Source organism: Salminus brasiliensis, chromosome 18, assembly GCF_030463535.1.
Source record: "Salminus brasiliensis chromosome 18, fSalBra1.hap2, whole genome shotgun sequence".
In the NCBI taxonomy this organism is placed as follows: domain Eukaryota; kingdom Metazoa; phylum Chordata; class Actinopteri; order Characiformes; family Bryconidae; genus Salminus; species Salminus brasiliensis.
The window spans coordinates 26,800,337-26,814,303 of NC_132895.1; the positions used below are offsets into that span (position 1 = coordinate 26,800,337).

Consider the following 13,967-nt stretch of genomic DNA (forward strand, 5'->3'; position numbering starts at 1 on the left):
ATTGGAGGCCCCCCAACTTCCTCCACCAATTCCTCTCTGTAAATAAATCTTAATTTACATAAACAGATCTGTCCTGCAGTCAGTCCTGTGTGAAGAGAGGATTGTTCTGATGGCCACACTTTTTGTTGGAGAAGCGAGTCACTCGCCTACCCCTTTATTGTGTTGTGAAAGTCCATTTCAAGGATGTCACCCCTAGCCCATTAGTTTGGATAATGAGCCCTATAAAGCACATTTATAACTCTTGACATAACAAGCAGACAGATTCCCCTTCGTTCCCCTTCTTTCTTCCTCTCTCCCTGTCTCTCTCTTCCCCCACCCCCCTTCTATCCAAGCCCCCAGCTTCTCTCTCTATCTAACCCATCTTCTCTCTCCTACTCTACTCTACTCCTACTCCCCTCTCTGTATGAAGAGCAAGAAGGTCACACACCTGCCCCTGGATTTGTGCTAACTCACTTTTTGGCAAAACTTTTCACAGATATTCACTGTGACCTATTTTTGCAAAGTGACCTTTGTACCCCTTTAGAAATCCAGCCACTAAATAAATATACTCTTGACTTATTTTGACCTATAATTCCTATATATAATGCTAACTGATTTTTTTTGTGGCCTTTTGTGGTGTGGTTTGTAGACTCTGACCTTTGAGGATCAGACTTGAATATTTAAATTAAAACAACTGTCTTGTCTGTTCTGCCATGTTTGCTATAATAGGTGTAAAGCTGTAATTGACACTCATGGCCAACGCATAGGCTGCAGCCATTTTGTTGTGGAAGATGGCTACATCAGAGATGAGCATAGGACAAGAACAGTAAACAGGTAAGTGGTGGGGTAGTGGTGGCTCAGCGATTATAGCTCTGGGCTATTAATGACAGGGATTCGATGGATTCGATACTCATGCTCGGCAAGCTGCCACTGTTGGGCCCTTGAGCAAGGCCCCTCACTCATTTCACTGGTGTGTGTTCACTGCACAGATGGGTTAATGGCGGACGCCACATTCCATCTGTGTATCCTGTACAAATTGTAAACATGGTTGTCTTGTCTTGTGGTAGAAGGAAAAACACCTGAGCCCTTTTTTATTATCCAGGTTGGTTCAGGTAAATAAAATAACCACTGTGACACGGCCAGCCAGAATTCACAGCTAAATGTTTTTCTCTCCTGTTTAGTCCACACAGATGCCACACACATGTTTTTAAATATATTGGTTAATCAGTTTGGTTAATGTTTGGTTAAATGTGCATTAGCAAGCTGCGCCATGACCATTTACATTTACATTTACATTTACGGCATTTAGCAGACGCTCTTATCCAGAGCGACTTACAAAGTGCTTTGCTATTTACCCAAGAAAAGTCTTAGCTAGTTAGAATAGACTAATACAAAAGATACCTCCAAGCTTAGACATTACTAAACACAATACAATAAGGCGACCATAGAACTATTCGTCCAAGTACTCTCTGAAGAGGTGGGTCTTCAGTCTGCGTTTGAAGACAGCGAGCGACTCGGCCGTTCGGACATCCAGGGGCAGCTCGTTCCACCACTTTGGTGCCAGGACAGAAAAAAGCCTGGACGCTTCTGCAAGCGTCCAGGCTTTTGGTATACATTAGCAAGCTTCTGGCTTTCTATCCTGCTTTATCCACCCACATTTGATGTGAGTTTGGAGTTATTGATCACCCAACTCACATCAACACCCAACTGTTTCCAAGTTTTAACAATTTAGATGATGATTAGAGGTTAGACTGAAAAAATATACTTAAAAAAGACATTTATTATTATGTCCACTTAATGCAATGTTCCACTAGTATCTGTGTACATTGGTGATTCTTGAGTTGTTTCTGAGCATCCAAACAAATGTTTAGTATTTATTACTTGTACCTGGATTTTCCCATTGCGTTGTGTTTTGGTCAATCTAGTGATTGCTGTGAAAAAACACTTTATGTGGGCACAGAGAAGCTACCACCTCTAATTAACCATGATCACTAACAGGAAGTTAATAATCTTAGTGACTGTATGTAAATGTCAGGCCTGTATGTATATTCGTGACTGCAGTCACCATTTCTAAAGAATCTTTTTACAACTGTAGTAGTGGTTCAAATGACATTTATTGTTTTTTTCTGTTTAACTTTGTGGTAAAAGGAAAATTAAACAACTAAACCACAAAATTCTCTCTAATCCCAATGTATGCCTCATTTATGAAATGCGAGCAAAGCAAATTTGCACATTAAATATTTTTTTGTGAATGCCCACATTCATTCAAGTGTTTGCGTAAAGGTACATATCATCCGAAAGTGTCATTTGACATGACTGCACATTAATTAAAGTATTAACTACAGAATTCATTAATAAATAAGACAGCAACTTTCAATTGCTTGTGTATTCCCTTAGCAAAGCTTGCTCTAAAATGTTGCATAATTGCAAAAGAATGGGTCTAGGTAGTCAAAAACGACTAACCAGTGAGTCATTGCTCTCAGCTAATACATCTCTAAAGAATTCTCGCCACAGTGCTCGGTCTGCTAAATCTAGGAACAGCGCAAGAACGCTTCCATTTCCTCTGGTGACTTTTACATACCCTAAAGTCATTTATAGTAAATCCAAATTTCCACATTTGTGACAAAATAATATATATACAATTAGAAATCAGTAGTTCCACTGTCCACAAAATAATTTACAAGTGCAACACTGTGCATTATTGCAACAGTAGTACAACAGCAGCAATAAATGTAATAAATGTGTGTGCGTATAGTTGAGTCTAGTTCAAGAACGATAAGTGTAAGAGTGTCTGCTGGCAGATCAGGAATTTCAGGAATTTCTTAGTCTTCAAAAGCCACAGCATACTGGGTTTTATGCCTTGGTATATCAAGTTCCCCTACAGTGAGCCACATCAGAATAGTTGTTTTCTTTTGCTTTTTTTATAGTAATGTTGAAGTCTTTTTGCTAAGATTCCTGAGTACATGTGCCTTTTATATAGCAGTCATTTGTAAATTATGGGTGGATTATGGTAATTGTATGGTAATTCTGGAACATGCACACAATACCAAAACTATTGGTATTCATTAACATACATTAACATAAATCTGGTGTTTACGCAGCGTTAGTGAATCTGGTGTTTTTGAATCTGAAGTTTTTGGGAAGTTCCATTTTACTTGTTTTAATGTTTCATGAATGAGGCCCTGCCTCTATATAAACGATATCTAAACTTATTTTTGTCATTGATTTACCAAGAATGAGTTTGTTTTGGTAGAATGTACTTATAATTAATTATTTAAACATTATGTTTGAATGTAAATATTTGTCTTTGACTACCCATGGTCCCTCTTATTTGTCCCCTCAATTCCTGTATTTTTTTTATGATCTCATAGACAGATATCCAGAGCGGTGGTCATCACAGATCGGTCGATTTTACCGTCTGAGTTTGATCAGCAGGTATTTGTGTGTTGGCCGGTCTTTGTATCTGCTTCCTAACAAACTAACTCTTGCTCTACCCCCAGACTCAATTAAATTCTGTTCAATTCACTTTTCCTCATTCATAATCACAAAAAACAAACAAAAAAAGGTCTGTCAGAACTAAAGGATCTGCTTACATATCCATATGCACATTTTAAATTCAACCATCCTTTCCACAGCTGTGTTGTGTTGTGTTTTTTGCCGATCTTGCACTTTTGCTGTGCAACTTGTTTTGCATTAAATCGTTTTTATGCTGCCTATCACATTTGTATGGATTCTTGGGAAGTTTCCAAGAGTCAGCAGGCAAAGAAACAACAAAACATCATAGGCGATTTGTGGAATCGCTGCAGTAGTTTTGACATCCTGCTCTAACACATTACATTCCAAAGTGAATTATGAGGAGAAAGAAAAGCTGTTCAGTGAAAGACTTATAATCCTGATCGCTGAAACAGCTTTAGAATTTATTGAATGAATCACAGTGCCAAGAGGATGGAAGATGACATGCTAGTAACCACTTATGCTCATTTGAGTGCTAGCTATATGATTGGAGCATATAGATAAATGAAGGAAATGGAAGTTCCTGTAATGTCCTGAATTTGGTTTTGGAGGATGTCATTTGGATTTCTAAAAGTTCAGCCAATAGGATTTTCCATTATTCAGACATGCTTGCTAAGTATTTATTATTTATTATTTTCTTTATTCATCTATAATTTATTATTTAGTATGTTTTGTTGGGCCATGTAATGTAGTTGATATGTGCTTGTAGTTCAGATTATTGTTTACATCTGTCTGGTTTTGTTCTCCCACTCTCACAGTTTTTTGTTGTTGTTGTTTTGTGTGTGTGTATGCATTTATTAGTCTTTATACCCTGTCTGCAGATCTCATTGGTGACTGTGCCTCCTCTTGAACCCTCTTCTCCAGCCGTGAGGATGGTGGAACTCAGCTCTTCCTCCATGACCTGCATGCCTGGAACCTGTAAACTTCCTCTGCACACCACAGTTACACATGACACAGCAGTCAGTATAAAGTGCATGGTTACAAGAGTAAATCTGTTTTTACAGGCATAAATTAATCAGATTAGGTACATGCATTGTATGGACACTGTGGACTATGGACACCTATTTCACATTTGTCTGAGAGTGGGTAATTCCCATAGGACGTTGCAACAAGTCAGTTTGTGAAATTTTTCTCAGCTGTGAGTGGTATTATTGAAAAGTGTTTTGGAACCACCGCAAAGTTTTAGAGCGGGGTAGCTGAGTGCTAAGGTCACAGTTCCAGACTTCCTCTGGTATTAACATCAGCACAAAAACTGTGCTCAGGAACTTCATGAGTTTCCATGGCCAAGCAGCTGCATGCAAGCCTTACATCACCAAACACAATGCCAAGTGTCCGATGGAGTGATGTGAAGCTCACAGCCACTAGACTCTGGAGCAGTGGAAATGTGTTCTGTGAAGTGACAAATCAAGTTGGATGAGTCTGGGTTTAGTAAATGCCAGTAGAACGCTATCTGCCTGACTGCATTGTGCCAACTGTAAAGTTTGGTGGAGAAGGGTTAATGCAATAAGGTTGTTTTCCAGGGGTTTACCTAGGCCACTTGGTTCCAGTGAAATCCTATTGCTTCAGTATACCAAGACATTTTGGGTAATTTAAATCTTACAGCCCTATGGGTGAGTCTGGTGTGGAAGTACTTGACTGGCCTGAGTCCTAACCTCAACCCTATTGAGCACCTTTGAGGATGTACAGAGATTACCAACATCCTTGTGGCACCTCACAAATGCTCTTCTGGAAGAATGGGCGCAAAAATCCCATAGACAGCTCCAAAATCTTGTGTGGAAGCTAGCGGCACAGTTTGGGGACCAACTCCATATTAATGCCAAAGGATTTCCATTGGGAAGTCATTTAAGCTTCTGTAGGTGTAATGTGTATATGTCCCAATATATTTGTCCATATAGTGTATGCACAAAAATAACAAGTTGGAATGTAAACATTTCTGATTAACTGTTTGCCAACCAGTGGCTTAAAGATAAAACGGTAGTCTTTTTGCAGCCACCATGCATGCCTTTGCTCTCACTGTTCCATTTGCCTCCCTGCTCACCCTACTGACTATTGCCATTAACTGCATTGTTATTTATGGAAGTTATTCTTTTTGTTACACTGACATTATTTTGCTATCAATCACACCGATAGAAGAGAGGTGATTCTGGTGGAGATGGATCACCAGTCTTGGCACAGGCCCCAGAGGCTGACTTCGTCTTGATGGGAGAATGAGAAGCTTAATCAGCGGAACTTCACTTCCCCTCGCTGGGAATTGACTTGAGAGTGAGGGGAGGGGTGACGAAGTCTTGAAGAAGTACTAGAACCTGACCCTCTCCACCTCCTCCAATTTACAGCTTCTCAGAGGGAGTTAGATAGGAGTCACTCTTTCTTTAAGTAATATACCTCTACATAATGATGCATCACTCACAATCACTGTGATGATGTGTGATAGTCATATGCTCAAGATGGAATTTATTGTTAGATTCATTTATTGTATATAGTGGTGTATTAGAGTTGTATCAGTGTTTACTGCCAAGGGTACAATTCAACCAATCCATTATTTGTCCATCTTAAGGCTAGAGTATTTATGCTGTAGGATGTTTAAACATTTTATAAAAATTATCCTTGCATCAAAAACAGGGTTTCCTGTTGAGAAAGAGTTTCATGTCTACCTGTTTAAATCACAAACTTCAAGTTTGTATCTGCCTCAGATCTGTGCTGTCATTGTGCCCCTGAGTTTTGTGTCTATGGTTTAGATTAGTCTTTGTGAAAATAGTATTGTTTCTCAAGCACACAGTTCGCTCTCTCGCTCTCACACATACATGCATACACAAGTTGGGATTCCCTTAAAATAATTGTTCACTTTGATCCTTTCTCACATAGACAAACTCTTTAAGACAATAAGCAGCTTTGGAGTACTGTTTGATCGCTTGGGATTACCAAAGATACTGAAGTCACTGAGTCACTGAGACCTGTCATGCAGGCCTAGAAATCACTACTTTTAAAGCTTTGCATTTTGTAGATGGCCCTGAAGCACAGTCTCTTTAAAAATAACCCTTAATGTCATCTGAAATCTGCTCACACTGTTCACTAGACATGATAAGAAATTACCCCACTTCTAAACCACCCTATCTCACCACTCCAATCAGTGTGTCTATTAGAAGCCACATCTAAAGTCAGTCTAACCAGACAAAGCCTTTTGCAATTGGAACTAAATGAAAAATGTATTTAAATCTAAACATACAACATAATAGAATAACTCCTTACTCCTTACTTCATGCTGTTATCCTTCTATCCCTATTTTTTGCCACACACTAACATCCATACCATGCAAATGCATAATGTTACTTACTGCTCCCTTAGTTATTCCAGCTGTAAACTGTCCACATTGGGCACAATGCTGATGTTGGTTTGTAGAACTAAAGGCTTTCATGCTAAGCAGTGTGTTTGTGTTTTCCTTCAACAGATTTGCTCCACTTGACCTGTTCATCCTTAGGCAAGGCCCGTGAAGACCTGGAGCCAGTTATTTCCAGGCTGTTCCACGTTCCTAGCAGCCCCAGGGAGGAACCAGCACAAGGTAAGATCACCATCTTCATTGCTTATTATCTCACCATTTAAAGCCATTTGCTTAACTTCTATCCATTTCCACATTATTGACCCCTGACTGCTGCACCGTACCTAAGACACAAATGTCTGTGTGCTATACATCCATGCCTGCTAGTGTAGAAAGATCATCCGTTTCTTTTCTTTAAAGAAGAAAGATCTTACGTTGCTGTGACATTCACCGAGGGGCTCACGCAGAGACATTATCGGCAATAACGGTGATGGATATTGATGGTGGTGTGGCGGGCTGGGGCCAGCCACTCATCCCATTGATTCCTATTACGCTCTGTCAGGGTCTGCCCAGCTCCTTGACTGTAAATTGGAGCACAGCCTCACATACAACCTCGCATTGTAGTTGTAGGGACAGAAGATGATTAGGTTCGAGGGTATGTTTATTTGTAAATTGTTTTTTTTTTTTTTTTTTTTTTTTTTTTTTTTTTTTACAAAAAAAGTCTCTTAAAATATGGATATAAAGGAATGAAACCTGCTTGAAGAATTGCTACCATGACTTAGGTGCTTTGAGATTTGTTGTACCTGAAACAATATATCCTTCTAGAAGTATGCAAAATGTTTTGAATTTGAATGCAATGCGAGGCCAAGGGTAAATAAAGTGTTTTAGGTGGAAATGTTGATGTTGAAATGATCGTTCCATCTTGACAGACCATCTTGAGTCTCTGGATGAGGGTGACAAGGTCATCAGAAGAGAATCAGATTGAGACCTGCCTGCATCCCTCCTCACTCTCTGCCACTGCTCCTTTTTTTCTCCATCATCACTACTTTGATCTTTCATCTCTCGTTTATGATTTTCTTAAAACAAGTCTTGCATGCTCGTTCTCTCTCTCTCTGTTTTATATTTCAATCACTTCATTTACACTGAAATATTTTTTGTTTAATGCTTTTAGAGGGGCAATAAATGACAAACCATTGTTTGAGTGTGTGTGTGTGAGTGAAAAGTGCTCTGGTGTGTGGCCAGTGTAGCAGAGGGTGTCTAGCAGGGCCTCGCTTGACACACAACCTTTTTATCACAGGAATGAGCTAGTAGTATTTTAATTAAAATGTCAGAACAAATACTGGCAGAGGTCTTAAGGATGAATCACTAGATAAGGGGAGCAGTGGGGCAGAACAGGTCAACGAGACAAAGTCACCTGGGCATCAGATCTTCATTCGGTGTGTCTGCCTGTCTGAGAGTGTTACATGTGCATGCTTGTGTGTGAAAAGAGAGCATGAGATGCACTAAGGTGTTTATACAAGCTAATGGACATTAATTAAAGAATTCAATTAATTAATTGAATTCAAATGATTTAATTCAAATTGAAGAAATTCAGTATGTACAGAGATGTCCATCTTCCAGAATGTTTGTCTCATAGACAATTATTGTCCTGATAAAATATTGTTTACATTTAAAAAAATCAGTCTAGTCTATAGGCCTAATTCAGCTGTCAGATCTGTCTGATTTTTAGAAAACACAAACCTGAGCTTGGCTCCTCAAGTCAAAAGAAATTCAGTTGAGTCAGACTAGACGAGCCATTTATGTATTTTTTGAAACAGTCCAAAACAAGAGGCAGTAGAGTACAAAAGTAGTCATTCATATATTTTAGTGATATATGAAACTTGCCCCCATGGTTGAAAAAGCATTGCTGAAATTGCCCTCTAGAGTAGCAAAACAAGGCAACATGCCCTATTGGCTGCCTTTCACATGAGAAGAAGCAGGTGCTGTGACTACATTCGAAATATTTTAAGATTAAGTTTACATTAAGATTTTGAATTAACCTCTCAAACTCTGCTTACATACAAAACAAACTAAAGCTGCTAACAAAACTCATCTGCAAGGTACAAAAAAGTATTTTTATGTAATCTCATCTGCACTCTGTGTCTGTTTTTCCACATTTTCAATGCACCCTTTAGGTAAAAATAGATTTTAGGTTTGCTGTAATAAATAATAAGTTGTTGTCAACGATGACACAAGTTTAAAAATCGTATTTCTGTTGTAGATGTCTTGCATCTATTCCAGTTTTTAGTTTTAGACATAGAAGTGGCTTACTGAGTAATACAGCAAGTTATAAGTAACATAATCTTAATCTTAGAGCAGTTTCAATATTATTGATTCTCCCCTGACCTGTAATTAGAAGAGTAGCCCCTATATTGCTGCCTCTCTAGACTCAGCACTCTGCTAATTACCTCACAAAAAATTACTTGCGAAAATGGCATAACACTGCAGAACCTGAATCATATTTGTGTAAAATCCTGTAATACATTTACATTTACGGCATTTAGCAGACGCTCTTATCCAGAGCGACTTAAAAGGTTACTCGTATTACAGAGGTGGGCCAATGTAGTGTTAGGAGTCTTGCCCAAGGTCTCTTATTGGTGTAGCGCAGTATAGTCACCCAGACCGGGAATCAAACCCTGGTCTCCCACATGGTGTTGTTGTAACACAATGGTGGTGGTGTTATCTGTTGCGCCACACCAACCACCTGTTGCGCCACACCAACCAAAGTAATATTACTTTACTGCCTCAGTCCACATGCTTCTTCCACTTCAAATGCCTTTTCTGTATCTCTTGTTTGTCCAGAAATGCATGTAAAAGTGTGTCCTTTAGGTGTGGCATTCTCAAGGCATGCTGTTGACGAGATTTTTGTTCAGAAAACATCAAAGGCATAGTATGTTAGAGGTAGTTAGGCCTTGTACAATATAGCTCTGCTGTCCAATGAAAACTATTTATCTCCATTTTGTCTGTTTTTTAGTTTTCTCCATGGTTTGAACCCTGTAGCTGCTCTGTACACTGTACTGTGTAAATGCACCAATGCTCTAAATATCTCAGAATGAACTATTTTACATTGACTTCCATTCAAAGTTAAGAACATTTTGCCTTCTCCTGTAAAGTCATCATGTTTTTCATTGGACAGCAACAACATGGACATGACCTTGATCATTTTTGCTGACCTTAATATTGCCAGTTGTGTCTATGTGCATGTATTTTTATACATTGTATTGTGGGATAATGGTGTCTACCATAACAACATACCGACTGGTTTCGAGTATGTATCTTTGATACTGGAGTATACTGTGACACTTTTACCTATACTACATACTTCATACTCTTGCAATTGGGACACATAGTTGCGCTGTTCTCCCTCTCTTTCTCCCTCTGTCCGGGGCAAGAATGCATCTGTGAGCAGACAGCAATATCTATTGTGTAAAAAAATAATGCACATAGTGGAATGTGTCTGGCAGGCATGCGAACGATTAACTGTTCATTCAAGTGTGAGGAGATCATAAGGTTAGGAAAATACACTGCTCAAAAAAATAAAGGGAACACTCAAATAACACATCCTAGATCTGAATGAATGAAATATTCTCATTGAATACTTCTGTACAAAGTTGAATGTGCTGACAACAAAATCATCAATGGAAATCAAATTTATTAACCAATGGAGGCCTGGATTTGGACACAAAATTAAAGTGGAAAAACACACTACAGGCTGATCCTACTTGATGTAATATCCTTAAAACAAGTCAAAATGAGGCTCAGTATTGTGTGTGGCCTCCACGTGCCTGTATGACCTCCCTACAACGCCTGGGCATGCTCCTGATGAGATGGCGGATGGTCTCCTGAGGGATCTTCTCCCAGACCTGGACTAAAGCATCCGCCAACTCCTGGACAGTCTGTGGTGCAACGTCATGTTGGTGGATGGAGCGAGACATGATGTCCCAGATGTGCTCAATCGGATTCAGGGCTGGGGAACGGGCGGGCCAGTCCATAGCTTCAATGCCTTCATCTTGCAGAAACTGCTGACACACTTCCGCCACATGAGGTCTAGCATTGTCCTGCATTAGGAGGAACCCAGGGCCAACCGCACCAGCATATGGTCTCACAAGGGTACTGAGGATCTCATCTTGGTACCTAATGGCAGTCAGGCTACCTCTGGTGAGCACATGGAGGGCTGTGCGGCCCTCCAAAGAAATGCCACCCCACACCATTACTGACCCACTGCCAAACCGGTCATGCTGAAGGATGTTGCAGGCAGCAGGTCGCTCTCCACGGCCTATCCAGACTCTGTCATGTCGCTCACATGTGCTCAGTGTGAACCTGCTTTCATCTTTGAAGAGCACAGGGCGCCAGTGGCGAATTTGCCAATCCTGGTGTTCTCTTGTAAATGCCAAGCGTCCTGCACGGTGTTGGGCTGTGAGCACAACCCCCATCTGTGGACATTGGGCCCTCATAACACCCTTATGGAGTCGGTTTCTAACAGTTTGTGCAAGCACATGCACATTTGTGGCCTGCTGGAGGTCATTTTGCAGGGCTCTGACAGTGCTCCTCCTGTTCCTCCTTGCACAAAGGTGGTCCTGCTGCTGGGTTGTTGCCCTCCTACGGCCTCCTCCACGTCTCCTGGTGTACTGGCCTGTCTCCTGGTAGCGCCTCCAGCCTCTGGACACTACACTACGCTGACAGACACAGCAAACCTTCTTGCCACAGCTCGCATTGATGTGCCATCCTGGATGAGCTGCACTACCTGAGCCACTTGTGTGGGTTGTAGCGTCCGTCTCATGCTACCACGAGTGTGAAAGCACCACCAACATTCAAAAGTGATCAAAACATCAGCCAGTAAGCATAGGTACTAAGAAGTGGTCTGTGGTCCCCACCTGCAGAACCACTCCTTTATTGAGTGTGTCTTGCTAATTGCCAATAATTTCCACCTGTTGTCTATTCCATTTGCACAACAGCATGTGAAATTGATTGTCAATCAGTGTAGCTTCCTAAGTGGACAGTTTGATTTCACAGAAGTTTGATTTACTTGGAGTTATATTGTGTTGTTTAAGTGTTCCCTTTATGTTTTTTGAGCAGTGTACTTACAGACAAAAGCACATCTAAGAAGAATTTTTTGTGAATTCACTTTTGTAAATCTTACCCCTGATGACCAATAAAGTGGTCAATTGTACAACCTGCCCACAGGGAACACAGATGGGTCTACTGAGCAATAAGAGATGTCTGTCACTCACTAGCGCTGTCTCCTGATATACTGAATTTTCAAAAGTAATTTTAGATATTGTATGGAATTTGCAGGCTTCGGTATGCAGGAGATGTGGGATGTCTGCATTCCAATAAAAATATGCAAAAATAAATCCAAACTCAAAAACTGTGATTCTTTTGGAACAGTGAGCCTTGTAGAGTGCAAATTAATGTGAAAAGGCCGTTCAACTTATTATCTTTCTTTGTTTATAATGTTTCAGTTCCAATGTGCCATGCCTAGAGGTGGTTGTGATTTGGGAAGCGTTAGGCTGTAAGTGTTAGATTGACTCTGATGTGGAGTGTATGCTAATTTTGTTCACATTTTCTAGTCCTAGTTTTTTGCAGGACATTGTGGCCATGTTTTGTAATATGGGGTTGCAAGTTGTTTGGCACCTGCGTTTTTCCCCTCCCCACCCCTTTTTTTTTTTTTTTAAAGGATGGGTGGTCTTTTTGAAGTGGCGTTAAACATTGATGTTGCCACAGCTCTCCCCCTTCTCGCCTTTTCCAAATTAAGCAAATCACTGGTCCACTCCGGGCAGGAAAAAGAACACGCGTCATAATTGTGTGACATTTGGGTAATGACCGTGCTGACATTTCAGACTGACACCTTTTCTCTCCCCACTTTTTCTAGCCTTTCGTATCCCACTTCATTTTTTCTTTGTCGAGGAGAGGGGTGGGGGTAGCTTGTGTACTTAAAGGGTAATGATGCAGACTGACAGCTTTACACTTCAATAAGGCCGATACACCCACAAGCTCAGACAAGTACACAGACTTCTTATATGTTTGACCATATAGCTGCCCTGCCCTCAAAATACAGTGAAAGGTATTTTGAAGCTGCCTTAAATCATGCAACTGCTATTTCTCAAAAAATTATGCATTATTTTGGAGTGTAGTGTGTATAGTGCTACCGTCCGCCATTTGTGCAGTATCCACAAGTGTTTTTTTTCTCAAGTGAAGCAGTCAGGCAACTAGTGCAAGTTAGCAGAGCAATAATTGCTTCTTATATGGTACATAATACAAGATCAAAAAAAGGTGAGTAGTAGTCGGGGCATTTGTGCAGTTGACACATTAATGCTAAGGATATAATCTTAATAGTAATACATATGTGTGCTTAGACTAATTTATCTTGGAATAATTTGTATAATATATTCACATTTGTGGGTCCCATGGCAATACATCTAATTTTTCCCCCAAACTTTGTCTCTTGTACTTTTGTAATGTATGTTTATGACTTTATATCCCAATTCAATTTCCAGAGTTAGCCTTGTTGATTTTGGTTAGTCTACTTTGAGGTGCTGTTATAATTTGGCTCTACTACCTCAGAGTTCTTGATTTTGTTTTTAGATTCATTCAAAAGATCAAGGACAATATTTAGAGTGCTTCTAAATTTCTTTTCTTGATTCAGTAAAAACAATGGTAATAGAGGATATGCATTGACATCACATTTCTGCTGGAACACGCCCCCTTTAGTCACATTGAGGGGCAAAACATTCTGCAACATGGCTGTTTATATGGGAAACGGCCCAACAGAGAATGACAGAAGGGATATCTAAGGTAAACGCAGTTGGATTCAACTCTGTCCATCCAAATTACCAAAGAACCAATGGACCATTTGACACAGATGTGTAGCCAGGAACATCCAGCTAACTAAGGTTTAAATCACACAACTTTATAGGATAAAGCCTCATATCTGAGAGCACAAAGTTGAGTGAGTAGTGTTTTGCAGGCACATTTAGTAGACTGGTACACCTAGTTTGCTTGCTTTTCCTTTTAATCAAACTTGACACATAGCTAAGCTCGCAACCACAGAGGGCTTGTTTATTCCCTGTTTCCCTTAAAAAAAAAAGAGCTCTGAATCCTTGCTGAATCTGTTTGTACAGTC

At 40.1% G+C, this 13,967-nt stretch overlaps 1 protein-coding gene across 1 annotated transcript in view; it reads left to right on the forward strand.

Moving 5' to 3' along the window:
• Positions 1–13,967, forward strand: part of chm (CHM Rab escort protein) — a 40,787-nt gene that overhangs the window by 24,454 nt on the left and 2,366 nt on the right. Inside the window, exons 10-13 of the mRNA XM_072662757.1 lie at positions 709–813; positions 3,351–3,414; positions 4,314–4,410; positions 6,938–7,048. Coding sequence (XP_072518858.1) covers positions 709–813; positions 3,351–3,414; positions 4,314–4,410; positions 6,938–7,048 — 377 coding nt within the window. The remainder of the gene's footprint in view (positions 1–708; positions 814–3,350; positions 3,415–4,313; positions 4,411–6,937; positions 7,049–13,967) is intronic.